This window comes from Gossypium arboreum, chromosome 8 (genome assembly GCF_025698485.1).
Source record: "Gossypium arboreum isolate Shixiya-1 chromosome 8, ASM2569848v2, whole genome shotgun sequence".
Taxonomy (NCBI): Eukaryota; Viridiplantae; Streptophyta; class Magnoliopsida; order Malvales; family Malvaceae; genus Gossypium; species Gossypium arboreum.
The window spans coordinates 95,558,830-95,583,803 of NC_069077.1; the positions used below are offsets into that span (position 1 = coordinate 95,558,830).

The 24,974-nt window shown below is 30.3% G+C and overlaps 1 protein-coding gene and 1 non-coding gene across 2 annotated transcripts; both read left to right on the top strand.

Moving 5' to 3' along the window:
- The first annotated feature begins 7,927 nt into the window (after nucleotides 1-7,927).
- LOC108468674 (CBS domain-containing protein CBSX1, chloroplastic-like) lies at nucleotides 7,928-9,551 on the top strand. The gene is made up of 6 exons (XM_017769543.1): nucleotides 7,928-8,008; nucleotides 8,128-8,215; nucleotides 8,335-8,439; nucleotides 8,875-9,076; nucleotides 9,303-9,369; nucleotides 9,477-9,551. The coding sequence occupies exons 1-6, from the start codon at nucleotides 7,928-7,930 to the stop codon at nucleotides 9,549-9,551; spliced, it is 618 nt and encodes a 205-aa protein (XP_017625032.1).
- A 7,001-nt stretch (nucleotides 9,552-16,552) lies between these two features.
- Nucleotides 16,553-16,659, top strand: LOC128280031 (small nucleolar RNA R71). Its single transcript, XR_008270213.1, has one exon. It is a non-coding gene; the product is annotated as a small nucleolar RNA R71 (small nucleolar RNA).
- The last annotated feature ends 8,315 nt before the right edge of the window (nucleotides 16,660-24,974 follow it).

Consider the following 24,974-nt stretch of genomic DNA (forward strand, 5'->3'; position numbering starts at 1 on the left):
TATGTTATATTATTTTGTCTTAATCACAAAGACCTTATGTCTCTCACTCAGACTTAAACAGGCAAAAGTAAGACAAAATAACAGATATATGGGTTTCAAGATAAATAACCACAGAATTAACGAAATTGCAAATTAAGGATAAAAACTTAGAAGAGGTATTATGATATAAAATTTTCCAAGAATCGTTACTCCGGGGGACCTCTGTTAATTATAACATATTTCATAAATTTATGAATACACCAGTTTTAGTAAAAACATATGTTGTAATTTCTATCATAAATTTCTTCTAATTGATTTTTAGAACTACTTCCTACATTAAACATAAATATATATTTATATTATAACATATCAAATCTAAATTATATGTTTATTATATATCATGTTTCAATTAATTTTGACAAGGTATAACTAGCTATACTATCTTGATCTTGTTTATCAAAATAACCACAAAATTCTATTTTTAGAATATTTGTTAATCCTTTTAAAAGATCTTTAGGAGTGCCTATTTGATTAATTAATTGTCCTTTTTGGACTTTTCCTATCTTAGATTTTGCCCATCATCTTAAAAATTGAAAAACATCTCCTTGAAATGTTCCTACAAAATAATTTAAGAATTTTTCTTTTGACCAATTACCGTTATTGTTTACAACAATTGTCATTGACTATGCCCAATCGTCTATAGTTTTTTCATAGTCTGATATTGAAAATTAGTTAAGTCTAAATATATTCCACCTTGAGCCACATTTCTTTTATTTAAATCATCTATCCTATGTGGTATAGGTATAGTTTGACTAGGTTGTTGATTAGAATACTCTCCTGTATATTCGGTTTTTATTTCATTAGTAGCTATATTTTCAGTTTGATTATCAAAAATTCTAGTTGTATTTTCAACTGTTTGAAATTCTTTATTTAAAGCTCTCAGATAATCATCTTTTTGAATATCTGATTCTAATTTTCTTTTTCCAAGATATTAAATTATTTTGTAGGAACTTTTCAAGAAGATGTTTTACAATTTTTAAGACGATGGGAAGAATCTGAGGTAGGAAAAGTCCAAAAAGGACAATTAATTAATCAAATACGTACTCCTAGAGATCTTTTAAAAGGATTAACAAATATTCTAAAAATAGAATTTTTTGGTTATTTTGATAAACAAGATCAAGATAGTATAGCTAGTTATACCTTGTCAAAAATTAAATTATGTGATATAAGATATCTAGAAGAATTTTCTAAAAAGTTTCTTCATGAATATCAAAACTTAAAAATGAAAATATAGAATTTTGGAAAACCAATATTTTCATAAATTACCCCACCATGGGATGAGATATGTATAAAAAAATATGTATCTTATTTAGATAAAAATAAATACAAAAAATGAGAATTAATGAAAAATCCAATCAGAGCCATAGGAATAGATGGTAAAGAAACCATAATTCAATTTAAGGCTAGAAATATACCAATTTACATAAATAATGTAAGATTTGTAATTCCTAAAATACTATGTTTTCCTAAAACGCAGAGAGATATATTATTAGGAAATAATTTTATATATCATCATTTACCATTTTCTATTGATAAAAACTTAGTAATATTATCAGAGAAAAAACTTCAGAGAAATACCTTTAGTAGAAAATCATAAGAAGAAAAACTTCTAAAAGTCTAAAAAAATGTAAATGTTTTATATGTGATGAAGAAGGACATATAGCACCAAATTGTCCTAATAAAGGAAATAGTACTAAAAAGATGATTAAAAGTCTTGAAGAACAAGATTTAGAAATCTATTATGAAGATGAAATAAATCCTGAAGAAATATTATATGAATTAATATTAGAAACAGACTCAATATCAGACTATGAAAAAACTATAGACGATTGGGACAGTCAATGACAATTGTTGTAAACAATAACGGTAATTGGTCAAAAGAAAATTTCTTAAATTATTTTGTAGGAACTTTTCAAGGAGATGTTTTACAATTTTTAAGACGATGGGAAGAATTTTCTACTTCTGCTGTGTTGGTGTATTCACTAATAGAAGCCCAACTTATTGCTAGATCTTCTGCTAAATCATTAATTTCAGAATTTTTTGTCTAAATTCTTAGATATAAACATTCTTCTTGTTAGGATTTTAACCCGATTAAGTAGTGAACAAGTAAAATAGCGGAATAAATTGAGAAATTGAACACACAAATTTAACGTGGAAAAACCCCTCCAAAGAGGATAAAAAACCACGGGCAAAGATAATTTTACTATAATGGCAAAAGAACGAAGAGTACAAAAGATGGAGATAAAAACTAAACCCCGAAAAACAAAGAACCCACAGAACGTAAACACAAAATTCTCTAAATGTGTTATGAGTTCTAATCTCTAATGGGTGTATATTCTAAGGTTGTAAAAGAGCCTATTTATAGGCTAAATTCATAAATCAAATAATAATAAAATAATCTAAACTAATCAGTGTTTGATTGAAACAAGTAAACAGAGTTTAACTGAAAGACTATTTTTCAAATTTGACTGAAAATAGGAGTCATATTTTAACACTTCTATTAGAGGATTTATAATAGATATAAAATAATTTGGTTTAACCTTAAAACCTATTACTCCTTATGTAAATTAGACTGAATACCTCCAATAAGTACTTTTATTGGATTTTCAAATCTTTTATCTAATAATACTGCTAATATAGGTATATCATGACCTTTTCTAAATAAAGCTTAATAATTTTAGGAATAGTCAATTATGGAAGAAATTTCTTTCCTAATCTATCTCAAAAATAGGTAAGCTATATGAAAAATTTAAAAAAGGATAAACCTTTTGACTGGTCTAAAAAAGATTCAGAAATTATAAAAAATCTAAAATCAGAGATAAATTATACTCGAAAGGTTTATTTACCTAAACAAGGTGATAAATTAATTTTAGAAACAGATGCGTCACAAAATTATTGGGGATGTATTTTAATTTTGTTGACCCACTTAGGAGTTGGGTCAAAAGGAATCATAATTAAGGCATCCAATGATGATAATATATCAACCCACATGGTGTAGGTCCTATACTGCAGAGGTGCTACAATATTAGGCAACAATGTGTGCATTTTAGTCCTTTTCAGCTTCCGAGTTCTCTAGGCACTTTTATGGCTGAAAATACCTGTTTTAGCACATAAATTGACCAAAATTAATTATTCCAAAAAATATGACTACAAACAAAAAAATAGAACAATTACAATAAAATTTGTTATTAAAACCCTGGACTGGAATGAATTTGTAAGTAAAAAGGTCCTAAAATAACTATATATTTTGAAGTTATCATACCCCCAAACTTAATTCATTGTTCATCCCGAGTAATGACCCTAGACAAATGTTAAAATATATAAGTTCAGCACACTTAAATTAATTCTCCATTTTGGCCATGCTTTAGAAAATTTATGCTTAAAAATAAAATTTGAAAAATTGTAACCTAAGTACATATATCATCCAATTTCTTTCAAGTATTAAAGTGCTAACTGAACTCATGAATATAATGTTTTCTCCTCATGATTGTGCACTAATTTCTTTCCAATAAATTTGTGTTTCCCTTGATTAAGCTAAGCAACAATCCTAAGGGTTAAATTTTGTCTTTTTATGTTTAACTTAGTAATTCCTCTCCACTAATGCAGTAGGCATAAAATTTTAAATCAATAAGTCTTAAACAAGGTTGTAATGGGGCTTGGTTCAAGGTAGAGATAGATATTTTTAGGCTAGAGAACCTCAAACTTGGCTTACTTTGAGCCTCTAGAATACAATTTTCCCCCTAAAGTACTTAGTTTTTCCTTTTTTACACTTTTGGAACTATGTGCTTATGAGTATCCTTTTCTTCGGACAGCTAATTTTTTTAAAAATAGGATACTTTACCAAGCATAAAAACACTCCAAGCATTAAATTAAGCACCCAATAACACCTTTTAACTCCCCCAAACTTAAACACAAAAATACCCTAAAACAAGTTGAGTTTAAGGTTTGGGAAGAAAATAAAGATAAGTAATTTTAAATAAGAGATAGTTCACTAATGCAATGTTGTAAAAGAAATAGGCCAATCAGCTCAAAATTGAGTTTCAATAGATAATTTTAATAAGGCAGGCTAGAAAGGTTCAAACGATCCAAATAAAAGTTTGCCTAAATCATTTTTAAATTGTTATGCCTCCTTGGTTTTCGCCTCAAGGAAATTTCTAAGTCAATTCTAAGGACTGAATCCTTCATGCATGCTTAATTTTTATAGGGAATTAAAAAATTTCATGGTTGACCTTATGCACAATTACTAAGGTTTGCATTTTTATCATAACTTAGTTAACATAAAAATACTTAAAATAAAAGGATTTCATATACCAAAGTTAACATAATTATGAAAAAATTAAATATTGAGCAAAAATTCGCTTAAACAAACCTTTATGGAAGAATCGCTTTTTCAAAAGTATCAAAATATAATTTCTCAAAAAAATACCGGAAAAATTAAAAATAAAAGAAATTATAGCGTGGTCCCCGTTACTAAAGAGAAGCAATGTCCTCACTGCCTAAAAGCATATAACAAAAGTAAAAAAAAAATTAAAGAAGTGAGTGTGAACTATGCACTAGGTAGGTTCCTGGGAAAGAGTGGTGAGTCTCATTCGACTGCTTAAATACCAGGGCATTCCTTTCCAGAGCTTATTCTTGACGTGCACATTCACTTTACCACACTTCTTATTTTTTTAAATAATAATTTGAAAATTTGCTCAATTTTATTTATAATTGCAACTTAAAAAATATTATGCAAAAATAAAATTAAAAATGATTAAATTAAAAAATATTTAAAAATATTGAAGAAAAAGAACAAGAAGCCCCCTCAACTATTTGTTGACCCATCACTGTTAGATTTTGTCTCTTCATTCACGTAATCAACATCTTGCCTAGGTGTAACAGAATCCTAAGGTCTAGTTCTACAAGTCAGGTTCCATGGCTCAAAGATAAAATCTGGAAACTCAAGGAAAGAGTTAGAAGACCTAAAAATATTTTGGAATGCAGCCCAATTAGAGTCATCTCAAATTTTAGCATATCTCTAGTATGTTTGTTACTGCTTATGCATATTCTACAAAAAATCCATAATGGTAGGTTGATCTGTATGACTTACTGGGTTAGAAAAATTTGAGTCGATATAGGATTAGGCATGGGATCATTAAGTGGTGTTGCACTGCTTGAAACCTTTGTTGTTTCAACTTCATCAAGCTAAATTATTTTCCTTTTCCAAGTAATGTCACCTACCACCCTTGAGATATCAAGAGCAGATACCATACCTTTTTTATAATCACTACAGGAAAATAGGGCTTTAGCGGCGTTTTACCAAAAAAAGCCACAAAAATTGTAAAATATAGAGCAATAGCGGCATTTTTGGTAAAACGTCGCTAAAAATAAAGCGATAGGGGCATTTTTTGCTAAAACGCCGCTAAAAATCAGAGCATTAGCTGCGCTTTCGGTAAAACGCCGCTAAAACCAGAGCATTAGCTGCGCTTTCGTTAAAACGTCGCTAAATACCAGAGCATTAGCGGCGCTTTCTGTAAAACGCCGCTAAAAGTCATATAACCCTTAAAACCCTAAACCTTAAAAATCATAAACACTAATATATAACCCCTAAAACAATAATTATTAAAAATTATGGTTATACAATATATTAAATATTTTCTTATATAATTGTAAAAGAGATAGTATTGAATTTAAAATATTGAATTAATTATCATTATAGTTCAAGGTTTATGGTTTAAGATATATGGTTTAGGGTTCAAGGTTTAAGAGTTAATTAGTATTTGAAGGTTTATGATGAATTATGGGTTTAGGGATTATGGTTTAGGGTTTAGGGTTTAGGGTTAGAGTTTAAGGTGTAAGGGTTTGGGGTTAAGGGTTAAGGGTTAAGGGTTTAGGGTTTAGTGTTTATGGGATAGGGGTTAAGAGGTTTAGGGTTTAGATTAATTAGTATTTTTTAATTTATATATTAAATGATTTCTTATATAATTGTAAAAGAGATAATATTAATTTGAATACATTAAACTTATGATTATAGTTTAAATTATTTAAGAGATAATAGATAAACTTTATATATATTCAATGGTTTAAGATTTAATCTAAAAATATTTTGATATATTAAAACAATTCAATTCAAATTAGTTCCTCTACACTTAATTTATTTAAGTGAAATTCAAACTTAAAATTTAGTCCTTATATTTTAATTTGATTAGTTTTAGTCCTTGTATTTTTCAAAGCGATCAATTTTATCTTTTGTACTTTTCAAAATTTTAAAATTTTAGTCATGATCACTCAAATGATAGCAATTATATATGTTTGGTTAAATTCGCTATTAGTCTTGGTATTATGCGTAAAGTTGTAGGTTGAGTTCATGTTATCCAATTAGATCATTCTTGGTCCCTATACTTTTCAAATTTTGAAATTTTAATTTTGACACAGATGACAACCGTTAAATCAGAATCGGCTTTTTGTGAGTAATATCTTTGTTACATTAGATTTTAGAAATAGCAAAACTTAATGAATTTAATAGCTACCATTTAATTAATACTACAATTTCAAAATTTCAAAATTACAATGACTAAAAATAACAAAATTAAAGTAAAATGACTAAATCCACAACTTACATATAATTCAATGACTAATACAAAAATAATAATTAAAAATATTTAACTTGTTTATATTTAAAAATTAATAAATGTCAAATGAAATTAACATGTATTTATTTATAAAAAACTAAAACAATATCATTAGGTTTAACTAAATTTACGTTAAGTATTTATAAATATGATGTGTTTTAAGTAAAATTTAATTGGAGATTTAGGGATTAGCGGCGTCTTTTTAAAAAATGCCGCAAAAAACAAAATAGTTTAACGTAAATGGTGTTGTTTTAATTGGAGATTTAGGGGATTAACGGCATTTTTTTAAAAAATACCGCAAAAAAATATAATTGTTTAACTTAAACGGCGTCGTTTTCCTTTCTAAAATGTTTTCTTTTTCTCATGCCCGGCACTAAAACCCATAATTTTCCCCCCTAAAATCAGTATCCTCAAAACACCCCCAATCTCACCCCTCCGTTGCCCTTTTCAATAAAGAAACTCTCCAACAGCAGCGTCTCCAAGCTCTTATTGAAGGTGCCCACGATTACTCTGGCTCCGCTGTACTTGGATGGGGAGATGGGTATTACACGGGTGAAGAATATAAAGGGAAAAGGAAGTTGAAAACTTTGTCTGCAGTTGTGGAGTAATTCCTTGTGGGAAGAAAGAATTTCTTCCAAAACTTCATCCAGTATTCTATGCACAGTAAGCTAGGTTTTATGTGTTTGTTGTTTTTATTAATTAACACTAGCAATCAGTGGATTTTTTGTTCCTTGGTGTTGTTGTTGTTGTTGCTATAGCAGTTTGCTACTTCGTTCCCATTTGCATTCCCACTCCTACTCCCACATACTCATTTCGATGAAAGATTGATGAACCCACCGGTAAATTTTCGAATTTTACATCACAATAGAAATGTGGCAGAACATCGAACCAGGTTCCTTATATTTCACTACAAGTTCTTGTTAAAGCTGTTTTGAAATGTTTACTAGTTTTGTTCATTTATTCTTGAGCTGTAGCATAATGGACATATAAGAAAGAATATATATTGTACTTTTATCTTCTTCAAGGATTCCAAAGTAATCGTGTGAACATATATATATATGATGTGAAATTTATGTCAATCTTCAAAATAATTATATTCATTATATAAGGAAAAAAAGTAATTAACACCTAGAATTACATTCAAAATGATACTGTCGTATACAAAGACAAAAACAAGAACTGCCATCGGGCAAGAACTTGCTTGTTCCTGTATGTTAACATCTTTATTTTTATTTTTTGTAATAGTAGTATGCCATGTAAATATTTGAAAGTAGTGCATGATGAAGGCAAGGTGGCGTGCAGGGAAAGAACCAGTGCAGGGCTGTAGCATCTTCTCTCTGTATTATTCTTACTCAACCGTACTTGATTTAGGAGGGAAATTCCTGTAGCATTGTCAATGTTGGAAGATAGTTATATTTTTTTTCGAACTTTACTCATGTTATTTGTATGATCATTTCTTTATTTTGAGTGTATGCAGCCAAGAGGTGCAGTATATACAGTTGGGGATTTCATGACAGGAAAAGAGGATTTGCATGTTGTAAAGCCAACAACAACTGTTGATGAAGGTACTTCTTTGCTTAGCTTATATCTTATAATATGTTGTCTGTGTGTTTTTGTGTGTGTGTAAATATGCATATTTAAAAAGGAAGGTTCTAATTTATTGATCTTGTGCCAACACCAATAGCACTGGAAGCTCTTGTTGAACACAGAATCATAGGTTTTCCTGTTATCAATGATGATTGGAAATTGGTATGTTATCTTTCCCTTAATTTTTTTCTTTTCATGAGTTTTTGGCAATTCATTTGCTAACTTTTAGTACCAAACCTCAAAGCTCTTTATACACTCATGATTCCTTGACATTTCCACAAAGGTGGAATCCTAGTATTTGCATTGTCCAACTAGGCAATGTCCCAAAAGTGAGTGTTGGATTGGATATTGGGCCTTGCCCATGAAAGGTTGAAATAGAATGCTACTCTTCTAGACTCGAACTAATAGTCATGATTCATTAAGTTTAAGCAAATATCTTGGTGAAACAGTGGCTAATTGGGACTGTAGGTATACGCAATACGATTCTTTTTCCATTCTTAAGACTTTAAGTTGAGATGGGTGAAGGAAAGGTTGTTCTGGCCATATGATGACTTTTTAGGCCTGTTCACATCTCCATTATAGACCAATTCATTATTACTACTTCAAAGGTTGCATAACTTGTATATATTTGAGTTCACTACAATTGGCTCCGGAAGAACTCATATTTTTGTTTATCATATAATTTTTCACCTTTTGCAACTAAAGCAGTCCTCAATTTTGCAGACTTTCAACGAGGTACAGAAGTTACTCAACAAGACGAATGGCCTGGTGGTTGGTGATTTAATGACACCAGCTCCATTAGTTGTACGTGAAACAACTAATCTCAAGGATGCTGCTAGGTCTGTCAAACTTATCTTACCTTTGCTATTCCATATGTTGATTACCTACTTCCATAATATACGGTTCCTCTGTCTTTTCATTTTTTGGCACAAGAGGAAAGCATCTAAACTCGTCACCTGAACTTGTATTATCCCAGCATTGTAAAATGGGTTGAGGGAACTATCAAACATTTCTAATTGGTTTATCGAAAAATTTCAGATTATTGCTCGAGACAAAATACCGCAGAAATTTCAAATTATTGCTCGAGACAAAATACCGCAGACTTCCGGTTGTTGATGTAGAGGGCAAGCTAGTAAGTCAAAAAGCATCATAAAAAAATTTTCCCTCTAATTTAAACCCCTTTTTCATCTATTATGTTTTCTTCCAGCGTTTGCTAAGCTCTCTATCCCTTTCCTAAAGGTGGGTATCATCACAAGAGGAAATATCATTAGAGCTGCCCTTCAAATAAAGCGTGAAATTAAAAGAAAAGCTTAAACACTCGAGACTTGAAAGGCTTTATCATTGAAGGATATTCGGGGCGTTGGATAGGGCAGTGCAGCAATGAAGTTTTTTCCTTTCTCCATTTATCAAAGAAAAGTTCGGAGAAAGGTGTGATTACGTGCTTTTTATATGGTCAATCTTGCCCTACTTTTGTATAATACTACATATATCATTTACATTATTAACACTATTATAGTCACACAACTATTTACCAAGATTGACACATAGGGAGGGCAGAAGTTTAGCACAAATTCTTGTCAATGTTTTCAATCTATGTTGCTTTAGACTTTCTTCTTAAATTCAGTGTTTTTATTCGTCATATTCAAAAACAAGTAGAGGCATGATTTTTCAAGGGCAACATTACACATATATATTTGTAATATTTGAGTTGGGGCAACCGAAGCTGTCCATTTAGTTGTCAAGTTGATTTTGGGTTAACGTGGATCATGTCAAGTTGGGCTTAAAAGCTATTTTGAGTTTGGGTTATTTTGGGTTCTTGTCATTCAAGTTTAAGTTGTTTTGAGTTTGGATTGCTTTATATTCAAATTGTTTTAGGTTTTTTCTTTTTCCTTTTGGATCATTTTGGAATTTTGATACTTAAGGTTCAAGTTTGGGTCGTTCGTTGGTTTTGGGTTGACGTTGTTTATGTCACTTCAGGTTTTAAAGTTTTCTAAGTCATTTAGATTTTGGTATTTTTAAGTTTGGAAACTATCAAATTTAATCTGATATTTGATTTATACATTTAAAGGAATGAATATATATTTATTTTCATATTAGAATGATATAATAGTTTATTATACAATATATCAACATAAAATTGTAGTAATTAGATAATATCAAGAATTTGTGAGAATTTAATCAAATCAAAATTTTATATATAAAGTCATATGAAATAAAGTACATATGCGATATTGCACATTATATCAAAATTCATGTATATTTTTTATATTTATTTCTTTTGGGATTTTGATCAATTTTAGGTTTGTACCATTTCAAGTTTAGGTTGTTTTGTGTTTTTGCCAATTTTTGAGTTGGCAAGTTTGAGTTTTGAAGTTTTTTTTTTCTGTTCATTTTGAATCCCGATACTTTAGGTTTAAATCATTTTGAGTTTGGGTCCATTTCGTGCTCAAATAATTTCGGGTTTGAGTTTGACTTATTTAAGTTACTGACTTTATATGATCAAATTGTATTGAAACTGATTTGAATTCTAATTTATCGGATTTAGTTTTTAGGTTAGTCTTAGGGTACCATATACACTTACGAAAACATATATTGTAGATTAAGACTAGAAGTGTTTATGGGTCGGATCGAGACAAAAATATAACTTGCTTGTTCCTGTATGTTAACATCTTTATTTTTATTTAATTTAATATGTAAGTACATATTTTATTCATTTTATGAATATTTATTAAATATTATATTTTTATTTTTATATAAGATTGTTGTTTTAATTATATAATTGAATAAATGTATAAGTTTGAGCTCAAAACTGTTGTTAGTTTTGTGTTATAATTTATTCCAAAGTTAGATTTCAAATCCTTAGATTTATAATTAGGGCTTATTGATTTATCGGTATTTTTAGTCAAATCTAACTGCTCATCGACCACGATATTGCCTTTTGTGCTTGTAATTTTAGATATTGGAACTAAAGAATAATTTCTATATAATGTTAAACAATAGTAGTGCAACATGTTTCTGTTCTACTTTTTGAAAATTAATACTATTGTTCCTTGTTAAATAACAGAAGCATTCCATTGTATTGTGAAACCTCTAGTTTTTCTTGATATGAGTTAACTATGGAATATTATTTTCATTTTCTCATATATATGTATTTGGTGATGCATCTATTGCAAACAATTGAGATTCTTTTCAGCAAAAGGATATTCTTAGATATGGAGATTAGTTCCTTTAATTCCCTCTTGCTCCTGAGCCTGTGCAGTTATGCTGTTCGGCTTTTTTTGTTCTATTTGGTTATTAGCAACAATGTTTTATTTCTCTTTTGTTGAAACAAATTCTAATTCTTGCTTTATGGTGGCATTATTAAAAATTTATCTTTCCATATAATAATTCAAAGAGATCAGTTAATGTGCTTTGACATATGTGGCTTTGAGGGTCGTATAAGTGTTTAATAAGGAGAAAACCATTTTATGTGTTAAATGCTGAAAATTTAGGTGTTAAATGCTGCAAATTATGGTGTTTGAAAGTTGTGATTTATGATATTCGAATGATGCATTTTAAGTTGTTCGAATGTGTTAAAGAGTTGATTTAATATAATGCTTAATGCTTAATGCTTAATGGTTTGTTATTGTTGTTCAAAGCATGATGAAATAAACATGTTAGGCGTGGTTTAATACATACCTTGCTGACCTCTAAGGTTGTCCAAAACAAGACAAAATTTAGTTGTCTTTAAGATGTTCGAATGTGGTTGTTCAAATGGTTCTTCAAATTTTCCAAATGTGTCTTTAAGGTGCTCGAAAATGTCATATTAATGTTGTCCATATATGATTTTGAATGCTGGAATTTTGCAGCATTTAATTTCCTGCTTGAAGTTGATTAAACCATGCTGTAAATACAAAACATTTATATGCTGTTCACATGCTAAATTAACCATTAGTGAGCTTAAAATTGATCTATTCGAATGTGTTAAATTCCTTGTTCAATGAGATGTTATTTATGCTAATGTATTGAGTATATTAAGTTGTGCAATTTGATGTTATATGTGGCGTTAATGTTGACTTGTTAATTGCATATTTTATTATTAATTTGATGTTATATGTGTCATTCATTAACTTTTGTTTCTTTTTTCTCAGGTTTGAGTTTTTGTTGGATGCATGGTCCAGGATTAGTTGAATTCATGCATAGTGACGACTTTTTTGAGCTAACTGCTTAAAGTGTGCATTCTATCATTATTTTGTTCTATTTGTATTTTGTTAGATTCTTGGTGTAGTATGATAAGTGCGGTATTTTGTTTGATTGTTATTGATAAACTTTCTGTTTGGTAGGATGTATATTTATATCATAGATATTATTCTTTTTCTCAATATTTTGATAATGAATTTTAATTTTTTTATATTTTTCATGACTTTTATAATATTTTATTTTTTTTAAATTTTATGACCTTTAACGGCGTTTTTGGGAGAAGCACCGCTAAAGGTCAAAAAGCGTCGCTAAAGGTCATGACCTTTAGCAGTGTTTTTTTAGATAAATGCCGCAAACTTTAGCGGCGTTTCCTATAGCGTCATTTTTTGCAAAAGCGCCCGCAAATAGTTTTAGCGGCGCTTCCTAAAAAAACACCGTTAAAAGTTAGTTTTACTGTAGTGAATGTTCTTCTATTAGCTCTTGCATTGGTAGTCCTGCTTGGTGACACAATGAAGTGATGAGTGAAGGAAAATGAAAACTTGTTTTTCTTACTACACATTCCTAAATTTCTTGATTTTTCCCACATTAATCAATTTTTTGATCAGTATGTAATATGAGAGCAACATTTGTTCCATAAAAACAGTTAAGCTATGCATCACAGGTATAACATTGGTCTGAATAAAGTAGTACCATACCTTTGCCTCTCAGGTAAAAAATTCCCTCCGACAATAACGAGTACCTAGTGTCAAAGTCTTCCATTTAGTTCCATGAATTGTGACTACTCTCAAAACATCTTGAATTGTTTCTTCATTAACATCTTTACATAGGGCCAAGTAATCATCATTCTTAATTTTAGGCAAATCAAACAGGCCATTGTTGACTGATGTTGTTAGAAACAATTCCCCTTTTCGCACTTGCAATACTGTTATTGTAGATAGATTAAAATGAGAATAAAATTCCCAAACAATACCTTCATCTGAAAGAGTTCAGACATCACAAAATACTTTTCATCCTCGTTCATCAACGATTTCCTGAATGAATGTCGACACATCGACATCGTTATTACTAGCAAGTTGGAAACCCTTATCTAGGAGCATCAATTTTTTTAAAGATTGTAGTATATCTTGCTTTTACACTCGGATTTTAGAACCAAGGTTGGATGTCATCAGTTTGACTATTCACACTTTTTTGTTTCCGAGACATAATATTTTTTTTATGTGTAAGGAGATCTAGTCAGTCAAGGTGGCTGTCATTTATTTTCGATACAAAGGGCTGATACTACTGGCAGTTTGATTAGGTAGCGATAAGGGAGTGGAGCATATGGATGTTGCCGATGATATTATAGTGCCTGTAGATGGTGGAAAAATATTTGTTCTTTGAAGATGGTGTCGCAAGATAGTGGTGTGGTATGGTGGCATGTGCGGTGTTGACGGGGTGATGAAGGAAGGTGCAACGATTTGGCTGCCGTGGCTAGTGTAGCAGGCTACTGATGAAGGTAGTGGTGTGGATAAAGAAGGCTAGGTGATGACGCTTGAAGGTGGAGAGAAGGGCGGAGCCTAAATGGTGCAAGGAGATGGCAACAGTTTTAGGTGGCTTTGAAGGAGATGGGACCTATGATGGTTGGAAAAAAAAACAGGGGAAACAAAAAAGAAAAGAAACACAATAATTAAAAGTAAAACTTAATTTTATCTAAATAAAAAATTAAGCTAATTAGGATTTCCTTTTTTATTATTTATTTACATATTTATATATATTAGATACAAAATAACTAATTTTATTTATTTATGGGCTGGTCATAAATATATATTTAAATAAATCAGCAGCCTTCCTACATAAAAATCAGTCAAAATTTTTCCACTCAAATTCACCAGTCCAACAATGTTTCAACCACTAACCACTTACCTTAATCTTACCTTCATAAGGAAAGGCTTGATTCGCAGTGGAATTTTCTAGCCATCAAATTTTAAGTTTTACCTGGATCAAATACTCGAGATTGGTTCAACCTCTATCGATGCTTGCTAGCCAAAATTATTCTGGCGGTGGTAAATGATCCTAATCACCAGGACTTGAGTTTCCCTAGATCAAATACTTAAGTTTGCATCCATCTTCTCTGACCTTTATTGGACCCTTCTTCATCAACTTTTGGCTATCTCCCATGTATATACGAAGAAGAACTGTTACTTTGAGTATCTACAATATGCCACCTGATGTCCTTTTGTGCCTTTTCAGGTTCATAGGTAACTCTTTCTTGGATTTCAATTAAAACTAGAAACATTAACTTTTCTGGTTCAAATCAAGGGTTTGGAATGAATTTCGTATTAGTTTCCAACAAAGTCAGATTTTTATCTTCGTCATCGTTACTTGATGAGTCAGATGCTAAGATATGCTTTAATAGATCGTCTGCTAATACAAGACCCTAATTTGTAGGGATAAACGATTTGATACCAGATGTTGAAGAACGTTCTTCACCTACATTGGGAAACTTCATAGATTGAATACATTAGAGTTTACCTAATCGTCCTGTACTTATATAGTGAGTTCCCCTTTCTGGACATCTATCAATGTTCTACCAATTGCCAAAAATGGCCTTCCCAGAATGGTAAGGATGTTTTTATCTTCTTCAAAATCCAAAATAAGAAAGTCAGCGAAGAAAATAAATTTGTCAACATGTACCAAAACATATTCATTATTTCCTTCCATATGTGCTATTGATCAGTCTACTAGTTGAGTGTAGCAGTTGTCAATCTAATCTTTCCAATACCCAATTGCTTAAATATAGACATGGGCATCAGGTTTATACTTGCTCCCAGATCGGATAAAGCCAATCCGTAATATGAGTTTCCAATGTAACAAGGTATGGTAAAAATCCCCGAGTCCTTTATTTTCAGTGACAAGTTGTCTTGCGAAAATGCGTTGCATTCTTTTGTCAAGGCAACTGTTTCAAATTCCCCCAACCCCAATTTCTTAGAGAGGATTTTTTTTATGAATTTGTCATTGTTCGACATTTGCTTTAAGACTCCCATAAGATGGATGTTGATATGTAACTCTTTGAGCACATCTAAGAATTTCTTAAATTGTGCCTCTTGTTGTTGCTTCTAGAATGTATATGGATAAGGAGGTGGTGGTGTTTTAACCTTAACGAGACAATATTTTTGTCGTACGGATGTATCTATGTTTGCTATGGGCATTGAACCTTCAGGACTATTTTGTTGTGCTTATGCTTCAGTAAAGGTCACAAGAGCAGGATTCTTCATTGTGGGAATTTCAACATTTGGTTGACTTTCCTCCTGATTTTTAGTTGCAACAGGCTCATCTTCAACTTCAACAACCTTTGGTTCCAACACTTTTCCACTCTTCAATGTGATAGGTTTACACGGTTCTTTGCCTGTATTCGTCAGATTTACAGTGTCACTTCGCAAAGCACCTTGGGTTATGCTTTTGAGCTCATTGCTTAGCTGTCCCATGTGGTTCTCCAAATTTTTCGGTGCCATGCTTGGATTTGAATTAGGGCACCACTCTTTTCCATATATGCCTTCAAAAAATTTTCAAGGCTATTTGAAGGAGGAGGGTTCTAAACTTGCTAAGGAAACCCTTGCAGTTGGTTCGGTCAAGATTGCTTATAGAAGTTTCTAGGAGCAACCTCTTGATTTCTCCATAAGAAATTTGGATGACTTCGCCATGAAGGATTGTATTAATTTGATTGCAGTCTTGACCCACTTCTATTCTAATTTTGGTTACCAATGTAGTAAATAGATTTTGGGTTTGATGGGCAGTTTTCAAACATGTGAGAATCTCCACAATAAACACAGGAAATATGTTCAAATAGGCTTAGCTGCTGACCTAACATGTTAGCATTAAAACCATTAGCAATAAAGTTCTTAAGCATTGAAGTCATAGAAGATACCTAGGCTGCTAACGATGTAAGTGCATCAACTTTATGAACTTTGACTACTCTACTTCTTGTGGCTACTTGACTAGTCAGCCACTGATAATTGTTGCTAGAAATTCTTTCAAGGATCTCATAACCTTCGTTGTATGATTTTGAAAGAATAGCTCCATTGGCTGAAGCGTCTGCCACCAGTTCTGTATATGCATTGAAACCATTGTAAAAAGTCTCCAACTGAATATAATGAGGAATGTCATTATGAATACATTTTTGCAATAGCTCCTTGAATCGCTCCCATGCATCATAGGAAGATTCTTTCTTAAGTTGCTGAAATGTTGAGATTTCATTTTCGAGCTTGACATTTTTACTCAGTGGAAAATACTTCATCAAGAATCATTCATCTAATTGTTGCCATGTTCATACTGAATAAGGTGGTAAGAATTCAACCATGCTCACCCTCTATTTCTCAATGAGTATGGCAATAATTTCAATCTCAAAGCATCTTCAATCACTCCTGCTAACTTGAATAACTTGCTTACTTCCATGAATAAGTGGAGGTGCAAATGTGGATCTTCAGTAGGCATTCCACTATATTGGCCTATCATTTGCAAAATTTGGAACATAACTGACTTTAATTCAAATTGAGAAGCCTTACTTTTGGGCTTTACAATTCTTGGATTGTGTTCATTGAATAAAGGCACGACATATTGCCGGATGGGACGATCTCTGTCATCAGCAACAAAGACTAGATTACAAGTGTTGTAAAAACCTCATTGGTTTTGATTTTTTCAAAGAGGATCCATTGTCACATGAAAATAGTGAAAATTAGTAAAAATAAAAATGAAATAAATTTAAACAAAATTGCAAAATTTCAATTTCACAAATAATTATTAAAACATAGTCCCCAGCAACGATGCCAAAAACTTGTCACGAAATTATTCGAATGATGTGCAAGTGTACACAATCACCAACAAGTAATAAAGTAATGAGTAAGAGTATCATCTCACAGGGACTATATATGAAAATATTGTGAAATTCTAAACTAACAAGATGGTGATAAGAAAATAAATAAGTATGAAGTGGGAATTAACTAATTAACTAAAAAGATGAAAATGTAAAATGGAGCAGCAATTCACAAGGTTTAATAACGATGACATGAATGAGCTAGAATAATTACACTCTTCAACTTAATTAATTCACAACAATGTTTAACAAATGTCCTGGGAAAATCTATGGCAACCAATTGTTTATTAACTTAGAATCTTTAGTCATAAGCTTCTGTCGAAGTCCTATGTTTATCCATTAGTCAACATGCATATGTTTAAGTCATATTTAACTAAAGATTATATTATAAAGTACCATTCCTTATAAATTATGTGAAGTAACAGTGATATGTCTACACTGAAACACTTTAATCACATTAACTCTAAAGTTATGCAAGGTAATAATTACCTTTTGGTATTATTACTAATTTGACCTAATTCATCATTAAAAGATCAAACATACACCATTCAAATACTGTGTCCAATAATTACCATCCAGTTCTGATTAAATAACTAGTTCAGATGTAGTCAAACATTTACTATGCATGAGCAACATGTTAATGATTTTATTTAGATGAATAATCAATTGAGGCACAAAACATTATAAACATGTTATGAACAAAATAAATCAAGAATGTGCAATCATTCTAGCATAAAAAAAGATAAGTTATCATTATTATATCAAAAGCAGTAGAATAAATTGCAATCATGTTTTTCAACTTAAAGTAAAAATAAATACTAAAGGAAAGAAAAAAAAACTCTAAGTAGAATCTAGTAGTTCTCCATGACACTGCTCGTGGTTGTTTCCTCATTTCTTCTCCTTTGGTCCAATGCAAATTTATTCCTTAAGTGGACAACCTTGATAGTTTTAAGCCTTTAGAATTGCTCATTCAACTTTCTCTCAAATGTAGAAAGAATACAAAAATGAAAAAATGAGAGAAGTGAGATACTTCAATGAATGTTGGATGATCAGTGATGCCCCAGTGATGATGAAAGGCTCCCTATTTAAACTAGAGAGGATCCAACGTTCCTAGCTACTTTTGGCATAAAATCCCTTGATTTTTTCTCTGAAGGTGGCTAGCCCTGAATTAAGTAAGGTGGGTGGACGGTCATGCTATTTCAGGAAGGATGTTGCTTGATTTTATCCTTGATTCAAGGGAGGAGTTGCTTGATTCCCTCATGGCTGATTTGGTGGTTGAATTGGCTGATTACCAAGTCTTCATGGATGGTTTAGGTTCATTCCTTCCTTAGTGGATGGTTTGGGCTCTTTCCACTGTGTTGAGCTATCCAGTTTTGTTGACCTACTTTGGAGCTGGGTTGAGAGAAATTTTGAGTGTTAATTACCATAATTGAGGTGTCCAAGGATGATAATATCAGCCCACATTGTGTAGATATTTTGTTGCAAAGATGCTACAGCATTAGGCATCAAAGTTTGGATTTCAGTCCCTTTCCGCTTTTAAGTTCACTAGGCACTTTTATGTCTAAAAATTAGTTTTTTAGTACATAAATTGACCAAAATGAATTGTTCTAGATAAATCACAATAAAAAAATAGAACAATTACAGTAAAATTTGTTATTAAACAGCACAGACTTGAATGAATTTGTAAGTACAAAGGTCTTAAAATAATTATATATTTTGGAGTTATCACATGTATATCTAGGAGGTTTAGATGTGGTTTTAATGTATATAAGCATATTGGTATATGATAACTTTGAATATTAGGCATAGCTTGAAACCTACCTAATACATGATTTTGAGAATGGTTGATGCCTAGTTGAAATGGTATATTTTTGTTTGTATGTTTTAGATATGTTTGGCAATTGAAATGGCATGTTTGGATGTGAATTGGAAACAAGGTTGGTATTTGGATGACATGTCCTAAGTGATGTTGAAATGTTTATGTTCATTTCATGTTTACGTGACTAATGTTATAAAAAGAATTTGAAAATGGATTATTGAGTTTATTGTTATGTCTTGACACATATGAAATTGGTAATTGGTGATTACATTGTTAGGTTAATTTGGAGAAATTGAAGTATGTGCCTAAATGGTTCATTTTTACCAAAAATAGAGTCCACGTCCCGACGAGCAACTTATCTCATCACAAGCGGCTTAAAACAATGATTCACATTGTGACGTCTAGTTGCCTAAGATCATTACATGACATATTATTTTGATGACATATTTTTATCATATTTCAAATGTAATTGACTCGTAATAGGATATATAAATGATTAATTTTCTATAAATTTGATGCTCCGACAATAACTATAGCATCCCTTAACTCGGACCTAGCAACTAGGTTGAGTGAAGGGTGTTACAATACTGCTTAGTATTAGTTAAATATTAGACAACCAGTGAGCTAATGTTTTCTTTTATTTTACTATACATGCAAAAACCACATGAGGACAATATACAATGGGTATTAATGTAATTCATGAATAATTCTATTAACTAATTTGTCTGAAAAAATAACAAGTGTACAAACGAATATACTACAGCACTAGACCTAATAGTATAGGTTCCCTAATGAAATAATGTGAAATCAATTTTTTTGTGATGCTAAATATCAAAAAGTATGCATAGCTCAGGTACAAGGGCTAAATTGAATAAAACGTAAAACATGAGTGTCTATGTATTTGGTTGTGAATTGGGTGTAAACTGATAATACTTTTATTATTGAATTACCAAACGTAGCTAAAGATAATGTCAAGTCATCACAAGAGAAGGGAAAGGTGAGAGTCGTTATCGAGTAGCAGACAATCTGAACTTGTACTTTTATGATTCGAAATCATTATATATATACATATGCATGTTGATTTCGTGATTATCCGTCGAGGTAAGCTTATAATGTTCTATGAATTGATGTGTATTGAATGATTGAATGTAAAAATTTTGGATTGAATTGAAAATAGTAGACACAAGCATATTATAACTTGTTAAAGTGTTTGTAATATGATTGGTGATAGGAATTGGAATGGAATTATGATATTGAATATGAATTTATATGTGAATTTGTTATAAATGTAATTGGATTTTTGGTACCCTATTAACTGTTGGAGTAGAGTTAGGTATAGTTAGCATGCCAGTTAGGGTCTGTAGTGTTTGAGGAGATTTGTGGAGATTTGATAGAGATATGACAAAGATTTATGCCCTCGACCTTACACTTTCGTGCCTTTGCGTGTTGGCTGGATATTGGTGTGTTGAAGGGATATGATTTGATGCCTTCGGGCCATGCTCTATCGAGCCACTAGTATATTCGATGATTATGCTCCTATGAGCTATTGGTGTATTGGATGGGTCCCATATACTTGATTGTTGAATCCGAGTCCAATTAATAAGATTGTGAAGTATGAACTCGATAAATGATATTGAATTGAAATTATATTATGAAATGGTACCACAAGTACATATATGTGAAATGTGATTTATGATAACATGTAAAAGACCATGCGAACTGGTTTATATGAGCTGGAGGGTCGATTGGTAATAACCGAATTAATAGATTCAATACGGAAATGAATGGTGATATATATAAATAGTATGATTTGAAATGGAAGTATATGCATGATTAATGTTTGAATGTTAACATGATAAGTTATTTAAATTGGTGATTGTGACATTATATAGATTGACACATAAAAAAATTAATTAGTTCATATGATATGTTTGATAAATTTGAAATGGTTAAAATTTAGCATGCACCGATCATATATATATTTTGTTTCATTTCGTTTATATGACTTGAATCGTGAAAATGCCATTGAGCTTTATCATTCGACGTATGGTTGTTATTTCTATATGTAGGTTCTAGTAGATCTTAAAGTCTCGAGAAGTAATTCAGCATCCAATCAATAGTCTTCGACTCAGCAATGTTTGTATAGTCCCTTTTCGTTTAATATATGGCATGTACCTAGGTTTTGAGTCGGTTTTGTATAATATGTGATCATATTGATATTTAAGTTAGTAATGGTTGATTAGATGTGGCTAAATCGCATTGTATGTGTTGTAATTTGAGACTGTTGAAGTTGGTACGAGCCTGATATGCAAATGTGATATTAGGTTGGATTTAATGAATTGGTACCAAATGGTTAACGCAAAAACAAGCGGTAACGACGTAACTTGAATCTACAAAGAGAAACATTGCAACCTTAAACTTCCAAAGTCACAACGACACTTACTGTTTTGATAAGATCACGATGTGGTATCCATGGTGTCGTGATGTCAACCTGATAGTTTGAAAATTTTACAATTTGGTCCTTTTTCGACCTTGAGTTATCTAAAGAGCTTTCGTAAGCTCATATAAGGCTTGTATATGACTGCATAACATGTATTAATGATGTTTTGGACTTAGTAATATGTATCAACTATTATACTGAATTGTAATTCAATCGTAATTTCTTCAGCATCAAATGTGACATCCTATAGCTCGAACTCAACGATCAGGTCGGGTATAGGGTGTTACAATCCTTGTTTTTCAATAGGGATAGTTACCATTTTCCAGCATAAAGGGATTAGTAGTCGAAGATCCTTCCATTATTAGCAACCAACAACTCCAAAAATCACCACTAATTATTTTAAAGTACGTAATTTTGATACTAATTGTTGGAACCTACAGTTGTTAATTGCTTAGAAACAGCCATTTGAATGGAAATGTCTAATTGTAGTGGCCACTTTAGTTGCCACTATGATGAACAAGTAAACAAAGAACATAAAGGTTTGTTTACGCTATTCGGTTTCCATACATCTACGGAACCTAGCCCAATGAGCAATTCCACTATCTTTAATCCAGAATAAAACAAGTGAATCAAGCCTTATCATTCTCCAAGTATAGGGACCTCACTTTTGTACCTAAAAACTTGAACACTTACTTCTAAATTCTCTCTTGAGAATTTAGGTTGTAAACTCAATCTGTTTACACTTCAAATGCACTCACAAAAGAAGATCGTCGATGAATAATAAAATGTTCTTTATGCTCTCATATAAAAATCTATACAAGTCTCTTAATATATAGAAGGTTTCAAGACCTACTAGCATACTAAAGATCAATTACAACCCAACCCATTGATAATAACAACTACAAAATAACCAAAAGCAATATATTAATAAATTCCAATATAAAGCAAACATATGAAGATTCATTCTTCAAAGAAGTCTTCAATGTAATCTTGATCAATTCTCCACAATCCAATGGGTGTAATTGATTGATCCAGTTTAATTCAATCTTCAATGATAGTTATTCCAAATAGATTGCTTTTCAAATTCCGACTTCCGTACATCAAGAATATGAGCACAATTCAAAACCCAAAGTTTTTTTTTTCAATAAATTGCCAACTCCAACTGTTGCAAGTTGTTGGACTATCGCAGGGTTGATGGAAGCAGCCACTTCCAAGTGGCACTTAGCAGGCCAGTTCAAAAACTTTCCTCAACATCTTCACCACCAAAATTCAACATTTTTCTAGGCTATCCAAACCTACCATTAAGTCATTCCTTTTATAAATAACTAGTTTTTGATATCACGTGCATTGCACATGATTTTACACGTTTATTTTTAACTCATTAGATAATATATATTTTTTAATTTCAAAAATATACTTATACTAATTAAATGGTAATTAATTTAATTTATAAAGTCTGATTAATTTTAAAAATAATTGATAGAATAGAATCAAGACAGAAAAAATTTAAAATAAAATAATTAATTTATAAAATCAAGACAAAAAATTTAAAATAAAATAATTAATTAACTATCATTTTATTTAAAAAAATTAAAAAGTTGATATGGTATTCACAACCATACCAATCTAAGAAATGCACAAAAAAAAGAAAGAAAAACAAATCTATTCTCTAATACAAGTAATTATTAGTTTATAGGTATAATATTTCAAAACACAAAACACTATGGTAAAAAAAAAAAACATTAACAATCCTACGACTATAATAAAATTAAATAATAGTAAAATTATCATTATCACATTAAAACAACTAAATATTTTGGTGATGGAAACAAAATCTCTAAAATAAGATTTTTTTTATAATTTTTAAATGTTACTGAAAATCTTTAGTTAATACATATATTTATAGTGTTACATCTTAATTTTAATTAGTATATACTTGTAAAACTAATTAACAGAGATATGAATTTAAACTCTAATTAAGTGATAATAATTTTAAAAATAAATATAATAATTTTATATCTTATATCTTATACTAATATTTTATTATCAATAATAAACAAAAATCCATGGATTAGTTTTATATTCACATAGAAGTACTATTAATTAAATCATAATAGAAAATTTAATTTTATATTGTATTTATTAGTTTTATAGATTTAAAAAATATAGCTAATATAAAATATTAATTTTTAATGAAACAATTTTTTAATTTTAATTTCTAAATTAAATTGAGTCAAGTGATTTGTGCACTCAAAATTTTTATTGAATCAAATGGAATAGATAGTATCTATCAATAAAAAAAGTTAATTTAATTATAAAATTAAATATAATATTATTTATTTTTCTTTTAGGTTTTCACATATAAACTAACAAAGCAACAAATAAATTCATACAATATATATACTATCAAAATATAAAATATTAATGTTTCATATGTTTTTCAACATTGGAAAATAAAAAGAAAAAATATATAAATTTTACAATGTTAATATAAGCATTATCACATTTAAAATAAAATAAAATTTGTAGATAAAATTATATTTATTAATATAATTAATTAATGTTACTTTTTATTATCATATAATAATTATTAATATACTAATAAATTATTTTTAGTATCAAATTAGTAATATAATCAAAATTAATATTACTCTTATCGGTTTAAAAATTTCTCGAGACTCAAGCATTTATATATAATAATAACAATAAAACTTTAAACCATAATTTAAATAGCAGTAGCAAAAAGAATTTTAATATGTTTGTGACTTAAAATCCTAATGCACCACCAACAATTGTTAGGTGTAGGAAAGCCCATTGCACTTCGAAGGAGAGAACCTAAGTAGAAGCTTTGATATGATAATGTTGAGAGGGGCAACCTTAATCCTGGGTATGGACCATAAAATGAATATGAAGGATACAAAAAATTCATAACACACCAAAGTTTGTGAAAAAAAATTTTTGCAAGAATTTCTTCTCATATTAAAAAAATTTTGAGCTAACAAACTAAAGAAACAAGTGTTATAACTCTACATTGATAGTTCAAAGTCTAGTATTTGAGTCCTAGTGTTAACATCTCTGTCCCTAAATTGTAATGTATGCTTTGATTGTACCAAAAAGAAATTGAGAGTTCAAATATTTAACTTCCATTTTATAGGCACCAAACAATTCATGTATTCAAGAAGTTTCTAAAAACATGAAATTTTCTTCGATCATTACTCAACACATAGTTGCTACATCATTAACATATCGTTTCACTTTCTAATATATTAATGACAAAAGAATCCCTAGTTATAACTAAAAACTATGTGATACTAAAAATGACATGGCAAGTACAATATACTCATTTTGCATGCGCTTCCCTTATACTCCTCAACTACTACATGTAATTGTGAAATTTAACAACATAAACATATACATTAAGAAAGGTCACTTTATAATTTTTTCTTCAAT